We start from the raw sequence: 14,384 nt of genomic DNA on the forward strand, positions 1-14,384 counted from the left end.
ATGCTTTTTACACGTCCTTAAAGATCTCTTTGTTCTTGACAGTGGATTGTGCCGAGAGGGTTATACTTATAGAGCCTAAAGATCCAATTTTTATTTTAATAGTTGAATCATGCATCTAATGCGTAGACCGAATTATGTGCCTTCAATAAATTATAGATAGCTGACGTTTTGTTTTTGGCCGACAATCGATTTTGTAAATTGGAATTATGATACTAGTGATAGTATTCATGCTGTAAATATCCAGGCTGCAAATTTGGATTTGAAATGTAGCTATCTCAAAAACAATAGATTCTCCAATAAATGAGTTCAATGCCATTCTAGTCTTATTAGACAAGTACACTCTAAGAATCGATTATGCATAAGTAAAGGAAATTGAATTGTAGTTGGCTGGAAAAGCTGGAAACTATTAATGAGGTCGGTAAGAACCCTAAAAATGCACCATTATTGAACTCCTGAAGAATAAAGTGTCCCCATGAAAAGACTCAAATTAAAGCCATCCTAGTAGCAAGATTTTCTTAACACTTGACATTCTTATTACGTTTACTTAAAATGTTTAACTTTTGCTTTGCTCAATGTTTAATGCTCCCAAGATATGCCATGGAGCTTTTATTTGCTTCCAACTTGAGTTATTCCTCTACTTTCATTGTTCTCTCAATTCTAAACAATTGTTTTTTTTCATCGTTGCTCATATAAAACGAAAACTTGCAGTTTTTACGTGGAGCATTACATTTCGGTTTTTGCAATATCTTTTCTAAAACAATGAAAAACACAGCATCAAGCTCTTGACATCGTTATAATCCAAAGGGAAGAAATAGTACTTAGACAATGAGATGAACTGGCTCCTTTGCATGCGATGGAACATGGCACCTGATTGAATTAGAGATCGATCTCTGAAAACTGAAACAAGTGATTGATACGAACAAATTGATAAGTCGATGCCAGAGTAGCTCTACTCAGTGGTTTCTTCATATCCTCTTTACGCTGTCTCCGTGAAGAAGAACAACTCCCTCAGTGGTCAGAGTTGCAAGGGCATTCCGTACCTATCAAATTAGGATTATATTGAATTAACATCGAATGCAAAATACTAAGTATCGCAGGCATGCATTTCAGAACTTGAACAGTTATCTTGTTCATAAAAATATAGCAAAGTTTTGATTCCTACACTTAATTTTCCACCTCTAAATAAATAGATGGATGCATTGTGGTTCAACTTACATCATTGAGGTGAACTTCCATGGAACTTTGCTTATTGAGCTCCTCCAGCAACTGTACATATTGACTCCTCTGGATTAGCGAGTGAAAACACAGTGATAAGCTGATAAGAGTACCTGAATTAATATACCTCTACTAATCGAGCAGATGGACCTCCAATTTGCAATTTCTCCATCACAAGGTTACGCAAGGCTGCAACTAAATTCTCCCGTCTCGTCCTTTCGCTTGCAGATATTCCAGTCATGATAAGATCCATGTCAATTGTTCCTTTAGCAACCAATAGATTGTTAGTGGTTGGCATTACTGTCATAAACTAAGTATAGTGGAGAAATGAAACCTATTATTTTGAATTGTTAGTACCAGTGGAATGGTCCGTTGCTGACTGCTGCAATGCAACTTCCAACAATCGAAAAGCTTCTGCTACATCTCGCACTTCAACCTGTAAGTATCAGCAGAGCCCATTGAGCGCACAATCCTACAAAATTCTGAAATGACACACAATCTCATAACTCTGATTACCCATTCTGAAAAACGCAGACGTGCAAGTGCCTCACCAAGGCGAATTAAGCTTTCAATTTGCCTAGCTGTTGCTGTGATGACCTATCATGGATTAGAATGATATGAGAAGGCAAGCAAAAAAGGAATTGTTATCACAAACATTGTGATGATGTTAACATGGGCTAACATCTCACAATCAAAGGGAAGTATAAGAAACTATGGACTGCCAAATTACAATATAAAACAATAATATGATGGACTATTCAAAAATACATGAGAATGTAAAAGCTTAGGCCATTGAGAAAAGTCACAATCTATATATTGCCTTAATAGTAATCATAGTTCAACTAGCACACTTCAGCAGAACAACTCTGTTTAATTAGAATAGTTCAGCAGAACAATTTTATAGTAACTTAAATACCTTCTTCCTGCTTCCTGGTGCATTTCCTCTTTTCCTCATTTCCACATACCGGCGTGTCAACTCTTCAGCAGCTTCATCAGATATTTGTGGATGAATATGCTTTCTAGCATAGCTGATATATGCAACTAAGGTAGGGAGGTCAATAAACTCTTGCACTTGCGTCTGCATATTATAAAGACATAATAAAAACCCACCAAGAAAATATCAAAACATAAAGAACTTGAGAAAGTTATTGGAAATTCATATAGCTTTCAATTCTTTTGTTGCTGCTAAAACAAAACAAGCTTTTCAATTGCAGATCATCGAAAATAAGGAAAACATCCAACCTCTGGATCTGCAAAATGCAAAGCAACAATATGCTTGGCTAGACGTCTGTCAGTTTGTTCATCCGCCTTGTCCAAAATTAGATAAATCAAATCAAATCTGGCAAAAAAGGATTGTGCATCAATAGTAAAATAAGTGTGAAAAAACTTTTCAATTGGACTACTAAATGCCTTCTTACCTTGAAAGCAAAGTTGGAGGAAGATGGATATTGTCAATAACAGAGAGCTGAGGATTGTACCGAGATTCACTAGGGTTTGCACAAGCTAATACTGAAGTCCTAGCATTTAATGAAGCAATTATTCCAGCCTTTGCAATTGATACAGTCTGTTGTTCCATCACCTGCTTGCATCCAGAAAATAAAAAGATTCTGTATATTTTCAGAAGAGTAAATTGCTAAAGTACTAATGCAGGCAATTTCTCCAAAAGCTTAAGAGAAGATCGACTGTGTATTGTTCAAATGTACAAGTACCTCATGCAACATGCTGCGTGCATTTTCAGACATTTTATCAAACTCATCAATACAACAGATCCCCCTGTCACTTAAGACAAGTGCACCACTTTCCAGTACCTGGACATAGATTTGGAGGTCAAAATTAACTTCCTAAATAACAGCATAAAGAGCAGTTCCTGCTTACAGTTTCACCAGTCTCAGGGTCTTTTGAAACATAAGCAGTTAGACCAACTGCAGAGCTCCCCCGCCCACTTGTATATATTCCACGAGGTGATAACTGATGGATATACTGGAGCAGTTGAGATTTACTGGTTCCAGGATCACCAACCAACAAAATGTTAATGTCACCTCGGAAGCTTGCTCCTGAATCAAGCTTTAGAGCATTGCCTCCAAAAAGCTAATGTGAGAATTATGCAAAAGTCAGCTAGATTTGTGTATATAAATACATATTGATATTCCTGTTTTATCAGTCTAAAGATGTGAAAAGAAAAAAAGAAACAACCTGGCAAAGTAGACCTCTTTTCACATCGTCCAATTCCCATATGTTCGGTGCCAAAGACCTGGTAAGCCTGTCGTAGATATCAGGCAATTTCGAAAGCTCCTTTATCTTATCTATCTAAAAGATCCAACAAACAAACTCCATTAGTTGTTATAGAGATCTCCAACATAGTGTCACATATCAAGAAGATTCATAATGTTTTTGTAAATCAACACCTTGTCCTGATAATCAGCATTTTCATCTTCAACAATCTTGTTAGTGGTACTATTATCACAATCCATTTGATCAGCAAGGAGGAGGCGAGACTTGTCTGTCTTCTTTATGTGAAGACAATCAATGTAAGTCTGCAATTAATAATATTGAAAGATACATTGTGAATTCACTAGTCTGTACTCAACTAAGAGTCAAATCAGATAAATATAATAATATAGATAGACAGAGAAACTAAGAATACTTTGACAGACTACAGAATTACCTTAAATGTAGACTTCACAGTTCTCTGAGTTTGTCCTACTCTAACACTCATTGCTCTGTATATACCAGTGATCTACAATGAGAAAAAGGAGATTGATAGTTCAAGAGATAAGAGTTGTATATAAATATCTTATTTTATGGACCTTCCACCAACCTCAACCCTATCTCCAGGTTTTCCAGAGTCTACAAGTTTATCATGCATCAAAATGCTGACAGTGTGTGGGGTCCCTCCTTCTGGAATTTCATCTGGTGTCTCCTGCAACTTGACAATCTGCTTATCTGCAAATCTGTTTATTTTGCAACTCAACTATTATGAATAATTACTTTGATGTTCCATTTAGTTACACCGATAAAAACAACTTCATGTGGGAAAGAGGCACCTGCATCGATTGTGAACCAGTGTCATCGAGTTCATGGCTAAACATTCCTGTCTTACACACCTTGTTGGCTCATTAATCCTCCCTAATTCAAAAAGAGGAAAAAGCAACATAAACCAATGAAAAAGTGAAGCAAAGAGATTGCCAAGTTATACAGTAGGACATATCAAACATAAACTATGTAACAATATGGATCCAAAATTTTTTGAAAATGTCATGAATCCACAAATAGAATTCATAATCAATTTTTTAGCCTATTCAAAACCATAAATCATTTCTTTTTGCAAAACCAGTAATATTAATGATGTTGAGCTCTTGCAAGAGTAACTTAATGACTATATTGTTCCATAAAACAGTATTCACGTGAGAATCCAAAAAACCAAAATAGCTAGCGCCACAAGTTCTAATTGGGTCTGCTGAAGAGTGAGTGATACAAGATAGCAAGAGGAAGATAGGAGAGAAAATAGGATTGCATGCACATACCCCAATCAGCATTGTAAGCAAAGAATAAGATTTTTTATTAAGATTCTGAATAAACTCAATAAAAATAAATAAATGTGAATCCGCTTCAATAATATCTCTAGCATAATGATGCCAGTACGGCATGGGAAGCTCAGGCCAGGATGGCCCAGTCTAGTCCACCCATGTCCAGTCCAGCATTAGCTCCAAACAAGCCTTGCTAGGCATTGCCAAGATGGTCTTTGCCTAGGACTAGCATGAGCCTAAGCACAATTGAGGTGAGCTAGGTGATCAACCCATCAGGCCAAAAATTTAACAATAAAAAATTCATAAAACAAATTTAATTTGCCTATAGTCATAAGTTTGAACTTTAGATCAATAAAAAATTTGATCCCGCCAAACTTGTCAACTTAAATTTTTAGATGAAATGGGGTAAATGGTAAACCACAGTCTACCTACAATAGCACATTGTCAAAAAAACATAAAAAATCAGCGATCCTAACAGAGTGGAGAAGAAAGCATCTAGAAATTGCTTAAAGCCCAAATCCATGCATTTATGATCACTGTGAGATAGCAAAGTCGAAGGTCAATTAGACCATTGACTATAGCACTAGGTGGCTTCTACAGGAGCTAGTGCCAGGGTTCCAAATAAAATGAAACCATGCTCGAGAAGGTAAAGAGGCTTATTTTTCCAGAAAGGAATTTGTAAGCAATTTGCAGCATCAATGAGTTGCTGAATGTTATCCAGACCTTAAAGATAGTAATGTAATCTTTAGTATGAACTGCAAAATTTAAATACATAGAGTAAACATGTTCATATTTTCCAGAGCACAGATTGCATGAATATAGTAAAACATGTTCATATATAAACTGCTATTGAACAGAAAAACAATGTGAAACGGCTCACTTTGCAAGCCAATATCACTGATCACTATGGCATTTCAAAAACTGGCAAGAACACATAACCATAGGATTTTGATTGCCTAGATTCAAAACATATTAAACACGTCAACAATTCTCTAATGACGAATGTTGATGGTATGATTATGGCTGATAATAGAAATGAGACAACAATAGAATTTAAGTATATCAGTAGCACGCCAAATGTAGATACCTCTGTCAACAAGAATGGGTTCTGAGTAATGACCGCAGACTAGACAACGAAATGTAGCCTCTTTGACCTCTGGTATGACAGAGCTGCAACGGATGATCATCCCTTTCACAGACACCATCTTTTCGATGTCTGGACCAATAGAAACCGATCGTTCAAATTTGAATAATTAAATCATTCACTAGATACTAAAGTTAGGAGATTGGTAAAGCACGTAAACAGTTAGGATATACCAGAAGGATTGAGATTCCTCATGCAGACGGAGGATTTGAGATTATAGATTCGAGTTTGGATGTGTTTCTCAAACAATGGATCGATTCGAGCGACCAAATCCATGACCACAATGTCGAAGATGGCCAGGACCTCCAGCGGGTACCTAACCATCTTGGTATAGAGATCAGGATCGTAGTCGAACACGTCATGGGCGTCGATGTCCAAAGACTCCCCACCTTCAAGCTCCATGATGCGATGGACGGACCGCATGTACTTTCCATCGTCCAGCAGGCCGTCCCCCCTGCCAGCCTCCCTCGGGTCACGAAAGTGGCGGAGGAGCCGGAGAATGGCGGCGTTCACATCCTGCACGCTGATGTTGGTACCCCAGACAAACACGGGAGCGGAATCGGCGTCATCGTGGTCGACCGCGTCATCATCCCCGGCGTCTGACGAGGGAGGAAGGTTATCGTCGGCGGACATAGGGGTGGAGGGGGTTGCTGGGTGACGGCGCGTCCACCGGCGGCGGAAGCTAGAAGGGGTAGAAGAGGGAGGGACGCTAGCGGACGGCGTGGCGGATGGGGTCAGTAGGGCACCGGGGGAGGGGGAGGGTGTGGTGGAGGGGGCACGACGCCGTCGCCTGCTGCTACGCCCGGCAGGTCCAATAGCAGGGGAGGAATTAGTGTTCGCGATTGGACTCGATCGGCCATCGGGGGACGAAGCTCCTGCAATGAAGCAAATCGAAATGACTTTTCAGAAGAAAAACTCAATCGAGATGATCAAACTTCCATGCAAAACGCACAAATCTCAGATGAATAGATAGGTAGAGAAAGAGAGAGAGAGAGTTCACCGGAGGGTGAGAAATCGGAAGAAGCCATGGCGGTTGATTCTTGACGCAGAGATGAGCCGGGAGAACTGTGAAGTGGGGAAAAGTAGCGCGGTTATGGCGGGAAACCGCACACTATCCCGCCAAAATGACCTCGTCGTCTCCATTAACCCGAACTGATATCCGATACTACATCCATTAGTATACTCCACGTGTCCATTAAAACCCTAAACCCTAAAACCCTAAAACCCTAAAACCCTAAACCCTAAACCCTATACCCTATACCCTAAACCCTAAAACCCTAAACCCTATACCCTAAACCCTAAAACCCTAAACCCTAAACCCTATACCCTAAACCCTAAACCCTAAACCCTAAAACCCTAAAACCCTAAACCCTAAACCCTAAACCCTAAACCCTAAACCCTAAACCCTAAACCCTAAAACCCTAAACCCTAAACCCTAAACCCTAAACCCTAAACCCTAAACCCTAAACCCTAAACCCTAAAACCCTAAACCCTAAACCCTAAACCCTAAACCCTAAACCCTAAACCCTAAACCCTAAACCCTAAACCCTAAAACCCTAAACCCTAAACCCTAAACCCTAAAACCCTAAACCCTAAACCCTAAACCCTAAACCCTAAACCCTAAACCCTAAACCCTAAACCCTAAACCCTAAACCCTAAACCCTAAACCCTAAACCCTAAAACCCTAAACCCTAAACCCTAAACCCTAAACCCTAAACCCTAAACCCTAAACCCTAAACCCTAAACCCTAAACCCTAAACCCTAAAAAACCCTAAACCCTAAACCCTAAACCCTAAACCCTAAACCCTAAACCCTAAACCCTAAACCCTAAAACCCTAAACCCTAAACCCTAAACCCTAAACCCTAAACCCTAAACCCTAAACCCTAAAAAACCCTAAACCCTAAACCCTAAACCCTAAACCCTAAACCCTAAACCCTAAACCCTAAACCCTAAACCCTAAACCCTAAACCCTAAACCCTAAACCCTAAACCCTAAACCCTAAACCCTAAACCCTAAACCCTAAACCCTAAACCCTAAACCCTAAACCCTAAACCCTAAACCCTAAACCCTAAACCCTAAACCCTAAACCCTAAACCCTAAACCCTAAACCCTAAACCCTAAACCCTAAACCCTAAACCCTAAACCCTAAACCCTAAACCCTAAACCCTAAACCCTAAACCCTAAACCCTAAACCCTAAACCCTAAACCCTAAACCCTAAACCCTAAACCCTAAACCCTAAACCCTAAACCCTAAACCCTAAACCCTAAACCCTAAACCCTAAACCCTAAACCCTAAACCCTAAACCCTAAACCCTAAACCCTAAACCCTAAACCCTAAACCCTAAACCCTAAAACCCTAAACCCTAAACCCTAAACCCTAAACCCTAAACCCTAAACCCTAAACCCTAAACCCTAAACCCTAAACCCTAAACCCTAAACCCTAAACCCTAAACCCTAAACCCTAAACCCTAAACCCTAAACCCTAAACCCTAAACCCTAAACCCTAAACCCTAAACCCTAAACCCTAAACCCTAAACCCTAAACCCTAAACCCTAAACCCTAAACCCTAAACCCTAAACCCTAAACCCTAAACCCTAAACCCTAAACCCTAAACCCTAAACCCTAAACCCTAAACCCTAAACCCTAAACCCTAAACCCTAAACCCTAAACCCTAAACCCTAAACCCTAAACCCTAAACCCTAAACCCTAAACCCTAAACCCTAAACCCTAAACCCTAAACCCTAAACCCTAAACCCTAAACCCTAAACCCTAAACCCTAAACCCTAAAACCCTAAACCCTAAACCCTAAACCCTAAACCCTAAACCCTAAACCCTAAAACCCTAAACCCTAAACCCTAAACCCTAAACCCTAAAACCCTAAACCCTACTCTATACCCTAAACCCTAAAACCCTAAACCCTAAACCCTAAACCCTAAACCCTAAACCCTAAACCCTAAACCCTAAACCCTAAACCCTAAAACCCTAAACCCTAAACCCTAAAACCCTAAACCCTAAACCCTAAACCCTAAACCCTAAACCCTAAACCCTAAACCCTAAACCCTAAACCCTAAACCCTAAACCCTAAACCCTAAACCCTAAACCCTAAACCCTAAACCCTAAACCCTAAACCCTAAACCCTAAACCCTATACCCTAAAACCCTATACCCTAAAACCCTAAACCCTAAACCCTAAACCCTAAACCCTAAATCCTAAAACCCTAAAACCCTACCCTAACCCTAAACCCTAAACCCTAAACCCTAAACCCTAAACCCTAAAAAACCCTAAACCCTAAACCCTAAACCCTAAACCCTAAAACCCTAAACCCTAAACCCTAAACCCTAAACCCTAAAACCCTAAACCCTAAACCCTAAACCCTAAAACCCTATACCCTAAACCCTAAACCCTAAACCCTAAACCCTAAATCCTAAAACCCTAAACCCTAAACCCGAACTGATATCCGATACTACATCCATTAGTATATCCCACGTGTCCATTAAAAAACAATTTCCGAAAAAAACGTGGAGAACTATTGTAAATGAAGCGTTAAATTATGAATTAAAATAATTAGGAAATTAAAGATTTTGCAAACGGTCTTTCTCTGGAATCATCCCAATTATCTTCTTCTTCTTCGATCGCTGCTTGACCGGGAGGTTCCAGGCACGGTGGTCTCGGTGATGTGATGTGACGTGACGCCAGATCTGGATCCCCGACTCTGCTTCCGATTCGATTCTGATCCGAAGAGATCTCGTGTCGCCGCGCCAATTCGATGGCGGGCGCCGTCTCGGCGCTGTTCCTCCTCGACATCAAGGGTCGTGTCCTCATATGGCGGGACTACCGTGGGGACGTCTCTGCGGTACAGGCCGAACGCTTCTTCACCAAGCTCATCGAAAAAGAGGTGACTCCCTTTCCATACCCTATTTCCCTCTGCGTCCATCTACATCCGTTTCCGAATTTCCGATTTTGCTTGCCCTGTTCGTTTATTTGGTGCAAAGTTGGAAACTTGAGCTCCTGCTTTGCCGTTGTAGGGGGACCCGGAGTCGCACTCGCCTGTGGTGTTCGATGGTGGGATCAGTTATATGTTCATCCAACACAATAATGTCTTCCTAATGACCGCTGCGAGGCAGAATTGTAATGCTGCTAGCATCCTTCTCTTCCTGCATCGCGTCATTGATGTGAGCATTCCTTTGTAGTGATATAACTTTCGGCTCCTCGTACGAATTCTGTTCATGTATTTTTCGTTGAATTCTTATCGATGCAGGTGTTTAAACATTATTTCGAGGAGCTGGAGGAAGAATCCTTGAGAGACAATTTTGTAGTTGTGGTAAGGGAAAAATCTTTTTTTATTATTTTCTGACTTGGTCTTGTTCGTGTGTTACCAAACCGTCTATTATGAACAGTATGAGTTGCTTGATGAGATGATGGACTTTGGTTTCCCTCAATACACTGAAGCTAAGATTCTGAGTGAATTCATTAAGACGGATGCATATAGGATGGAAGTCGTACAGAGGCCTCCAATGGCTGTCACAAATGCAGTGTCATGGCGCAGCGAAGGCATTCGTTACAAGAAAAATGAAGTAGATCATTGTTCCTTCATTGCAGGTTCTGTTCATCACTATACATCAAATTGACCTTGTGTAAAGGAGTGGACATTTTCTTTCTTTTTTTGTCAGGTGTTCTTGGATGTTGTTGAAAGTGTAAATATTCTTGTCAACAGCAATGGGCAGATTATCCGTTCTGATGTTGTTGGGGCGTTGAAGATGAGAACATACTTGAGGTGAACTAATGTCTTACTTCTCTGATCTCCTTTAATTGTCTGCTCTGGGTTCTATTATTTTGAGATCATCATTCATAAGTTCACACTAATGTTGTTTTTGTTATTGTTTTCACTTTTTTTTTATAAAAATGTTACATGTAATTGATTTGTTTTTTTTTGGATACACCATTCTACCAAAGAACTGAACTATAAACTTCTGTTAATATGTTTAGATGAATGTTCTTTTAGTCCTTTGTTTTTCAATCCTAATTCTTTTATTTTATAGATTTAAAATATTTTATTGACTAATTTGCTTACTGTTCTTAGATGCTGAAAAGACTGTTAACGAAATATGTTCCCAGCTGAGCTTGATACAATCCCAGTTTTTCTATGATTTTCATACCTAATGCATGTTCTGTATGATTTTTTATCAAAGAGGATACATAGAGATAGTACACCTCTTCAGATGCAAAATAATCTACTAAGAGATGCAAGCATTGCATCCATAATTGAAGTTTAACTCAAGATTCTGCTATTTGAAGTTCATCTCTTATTGGATGTCAAGTTGTTGAATTTTGTCTTGCATAGAACGGCTAAATCGCTGATTAACTGTGTCAGACTTCATTGTTGGTTTTATTTCTTTATGTGAGTTTACATAAGTGACTTTACATTGATTACCCTTTGTTCAGTTGTCAAAATACTGTAATTTATATAAGGAGGGGGAAGGTATGACACGTGGGATGTGATCATTGTATTTTAGGTTGATAAACATGGAATTTCTTAAATATAGGATGTATATATCGAATTAACATGTGGCTCAAGTGAAGAACATGAAAAACAAATGTGGTTATTTAAGTGAAATTTCTGATTCTATATTCTTGTGTTTTTATGTTTTGGTTTCGGGTTTAGATCTCCCAAATTATAATCCCAGATTAATCATCTCCTGTTTCAGTTGTCAAAATAACTAGTTTGCACAAAAAAGGGAAGTAATGTCACGTGGTGAACTATCGTTCTATTTGAGTTGATAAACATGGAATTTTGTGAATATAGGCTATATGCATCTATTGTGTTGAATCAATATTCTTATTCTACAATCTTCTGTGTCTTTCCCCTGTGTGTTTAGGGTTTAACTTTGAATCTGGAAAATGAATAGTCTATTGATTGTGTACTGTATCCAGTTTTCTTAATTACACTAATGCATCTAAAAAAGAGAATCATTAGTGGTGTGTGGTCATTCAGACCAGGAACCCCCCTTTTAAAAATAAAAGTAGGGATCCAGTCATGACGGTTTATAATTTGATTGGTTACACAGTTTATAAGTTCATTTAAACCCAATTTACAAAATCAGTATAGAATTTTCATTAAAGTCTTCTTCAATTGGTTGGTTTATCTAAACTCTCCTTGATATGGAAATTGTACTTTTATAAAATTAGGTATTTGCAACAATAATATTCTCACTTAAATATGGCAGATGTGCTGTGAAAACTTTTATTGCTTTGAAAACCATTTAAATGGAATCATAACGTCGTAATTGTTATAGCAATTCCTAAGATGAAAAATGAAAGTAAGCTTTATCTTATTTCTGTGTCTTGACCAGTAGTTGGGTATTTGTGGCTCTTGGTTTATAACTCACTTTTCTCCATCTTTCTCTCTGGGCTTCTAGTCCTTTTTTTCTTATTTTTGCTCTTTCAAGGTAAGCAATACAGCACCTTTGTCTAGCTATCTCATTGCCTCGTAAGTGGCCTTATTGGCCTAAAAGTTACTGTATCAGCATATTTTTATTATCCCTATCTCCTGTAGCATTCCCCCTTTACTAGAAGGCTTTATTATCTTCTTTCAGATACCTTTGTCCTTTGGCCGAGGTGACACCAAATATTTATATTGATCATGTGTTTAGAAACATGTCAAATATCATAGGATGGTTTTTTGTTTTCTACTTGCCTCAGAATCCATTTTCAACATTGTCCTTTGAAATCATAATTTCAACTTTTTCTTGTATACAAATCTCTACTAGTTACATTCAAGATAAAAGTTTGGTGCTAGCTTCTCTGCCATATGTCACAATTGAAGCTCTTCAAGATATTCAACTTGATTGAATAGTTGTTTGAATGTGTGTTTTTAGTTGGTTTTCTTGTATGTATTTTGATTAACAAGTTTCAAAGTAACAGATCACACCATTTTTACAGTGGCATGCCTGAATGTAAACTTGGGCTGAATGACCGGGTACTTTTGGAAGCTCAAGGGAGGACAACCAAGGGAAAAGCTATAGATTTAGATGATATTAAGTTTCACCAGTAAGCGGTCTTGAAACCTTCTTTTTTCTATCCCTCTCTCTATTGCCGTTTTTCTTGAAAGAAAATTTGAGAGTATCATTGGACTGTTCTTCTGATTGTAGACACATTATTTGTCTGAGTACTGAGGCTTTTATACTATCATTTAAGGTGTGTGCGATTGGCACGTTTTGAGAATGACAGGACAATATCCTTCATACCACCTGATGGGTCTTTTGACCTAATGACATACAGACTCAGCACCCAGGTTATCATGGATTGTTTCTTTTACTTGGAAAGAGAATTGTGAAAGTTTAGGCTTCCCTGTATTATAGGTTATTTATTTTACCTGTATGCATGTTGTCCTGATCATTCAGGTAAAACCTCCAATCTGGGTGGAGGCTCAAGTTGAGAGGCACTCAAGAAGTCGCATAGAGATCACAATTAAGGCAAGAAGTCAGTTCAAGGAAAGAAGGTGCTGACTCACTGACCTTTGTGAATTATCAACTAGATGATCACACCTTCAATTCTGCATTTTACATATGAGAGTTCATCACGTTCATTTTTGAGAAATTTCGATTGCTATTTCCTTGCCATACAGCACTGCCACAAATGTGGAAATTGAGCTGCCTGTACCTTCAGATGCCACCAATCCCAACATTCGGACATCCATGGGTTCTGCTTCATATGCTCCAGAGAATGATGCATTGGTCTGGAAAGTAAAATCTTTTCCTGGTGGCAAGGTTTGACGCAATTTCTTTTTCTGGATAAATCTAGTAATGCCTCTAAATACTGTGAAGTTCGTGTACATGCTTTCATGACCGCACTTGTATTCTCCTCTGTACTTAGGAATACATGTGTAGAGCAGAATTTAGTCTTCCCAGTGTCACTGCAGAAGAGGCGACTCCAGAGAAAAAAGCCCCTATACGTGTGAAGTTTGAGATCCCATATTTCACCGTCTCTGGTATACAGGTACTTTTCTCCTTCCCAATAACTTAATTGGATATGTTAACTTATGGTTAATACATCATTGGCATCAATTGTTTAGGTTCGTTACCTTAAAATTATCGAGAAGAGTGGATACCAAGCTCTTCCTTGGGTGAGATACATCACAATGGCAGGAGAATATGAACTGAGGCTCGTCTAAGAACCCAAACTGCATGCTGTTTGGCACTTGTATTCAGGATTTCAAGCTTCTGTAAGGATTAAAAGCTTGTTCGAAATGACCAGTGTTCATTTTCTCTTCTTTTTTTTTTCAGAGAATGTATTGATAGCTTGATTACAATTATTCCCTATTTCCTTTCCCTTCATGTCAGTAAATAAAATGTTCTTGAAGTCGATGATCTCTCTTACAACATAATGTTGCAAGGAAAGTGATGTAAGTACTGTAAAATTTAAAATTGTGCATGAGTTGATCAAGATTGGTATATGTCGGATATCTGATTAATAAATATATATTGATGGCATCTGAAGC

General features: G+C 38.7%; 2 protein-coding genes across 2 annotated transcripts; one reads left to right on the top strand and one right to left on the bottom strand.

The window, feature by feature from the left end:
- Window positions 1-729: 729 nt before the first annotated feature.
- LOC141845231 (DNA replication licensing factor MCM4) lies at window positions 730-6,971 on the bottom strand. The gene is made up of 18 exons (XM_074733292.1): window positions 6,887-6,971; window positions 6,060-6,761; window positions 5,830-5,958; window positions 4,260-4,341; window positions 4,034-4,166; window positions 3,881-3,952; window positions 3,621-3,749; window positions 3,409-3,522; window positions 3,091-3,303; window positions 2,925-3,023; window positions 2,634-2,794; window positions 2,458-2,554; window positions 2,132-2,293; window positions 1,732-1,812; window positions 1,573-1,651; window positions 1,343-1,479; window positions 1,216-1,266; window positions 730-1,040 (listed from the first exon to the last, which is right to left on the bottom strand). The coding sequence occupies exons 1-18, from the start codon at window positions 6,912-6,914 to the stop codon at window positions 966-968; spliced, it is 2,544 nt and encodes an 847-aa protein (XP_074589393.1). The 5' UTR covers window positions 6,915-6,971; the 3' UTR covers window positions 730-965.
- Window positions 6,972-9,483: 2,512 nt separating this feature from the next.
- Window positions 9,484-14,299, top strand: LOC141845101 (AP-1 complex subunit mu-2-like). The gene is made up of 11 exons (XM_074733146.1): window positions 9,484-9,782; window positions 9,913-10,059; window positions 10,146-10,208; window positions 10,285-10,461; window positions 10,558-10,661; window positions 12,827-12,934; window positions 13,082-13,178; window positions 13,288-13,385; window positions 13,512-13,653; window positions 13,760-13,882; window positions 13,959-14,299. The coding sequence occupies exons 1-11, from the start codon at window positions 9,654-9,656 to the stop codon at window positions 14,055-14,057; spliced, it is 1,287 nt and encodes a 428-aa protein (XP_074589247.1). The 5' UTR covers window positions 9,484-9,653; the 3' UTR covers window positions 14,058-14,299.
- Window positions 14,300-14,384: the final 85 nt, after the last annotated feature.

Source organism: Curcuma longa, chromosome 14, assembly GCF_044706935.1.
Source record: "Curcuma longa cultivar G26 ecotype Majalengka, Jawa Barat chromosome 14, ITB_CL_G26_1.1, whole genome shotgun sequence".
Taxonomy (NCBI): Eukaryota; Viridiplantae; Streptophyta; class Magnoliopsida; order Zingiberales; family Zingiberaceae; genus Curcuma; species Curcuma longa.

What these genes read in the sequence shown, in the direction of transcription:
- LOC141845101 (XM_074733146.1), top strand. Translation starts at nt 9,654, where the DNA reads ATGGCGGGCGCCGTCTCGGCGCTGTTCCTCCTCGACATCAAGGGTCGT. An exon ending in CCAAGCTCATCGAAAAAGAG is followed by an intron (nt 9,783 to 9,912) that starts GTGACTCCCTTT and finishes TTGCCGTTGTAG; the next exon opens with GGGGACCCGGAGTCGCACTC. An exon ending in AAGATGAGAACATACTTGAG is followed by an intron (nt 10,662 to 12,826) that starts GTGAACTAATGT and finishes CCATTTTTACAG; the next exon opens with TGGCATGCCTGAATGTAAAC.
- LOC141845231 (XM_074733292.1), bottom strand. Translation starts at nt 6,914, where the DNA reads ATGGCTTCTTCCGATTTCTCACCCTCCG. An exon ending in ACCCATTCTTGTTGACAGAG is followed by an intron (nt 4,342 to 5,829) that starts GTATCTACATTT and finishes TTTTTGAATTAG; the next exon opens with GGAGGATTAATGAGCCAACA. An exon ending in CACGCAGCATGTTGCATGAG is followed by an intron (nt 2,795 to 2,924) that starts GTACTTGTACAT and finishes GGATGCAAGCAG; the next exon opens with GTGATGGAACAACAGACTGT.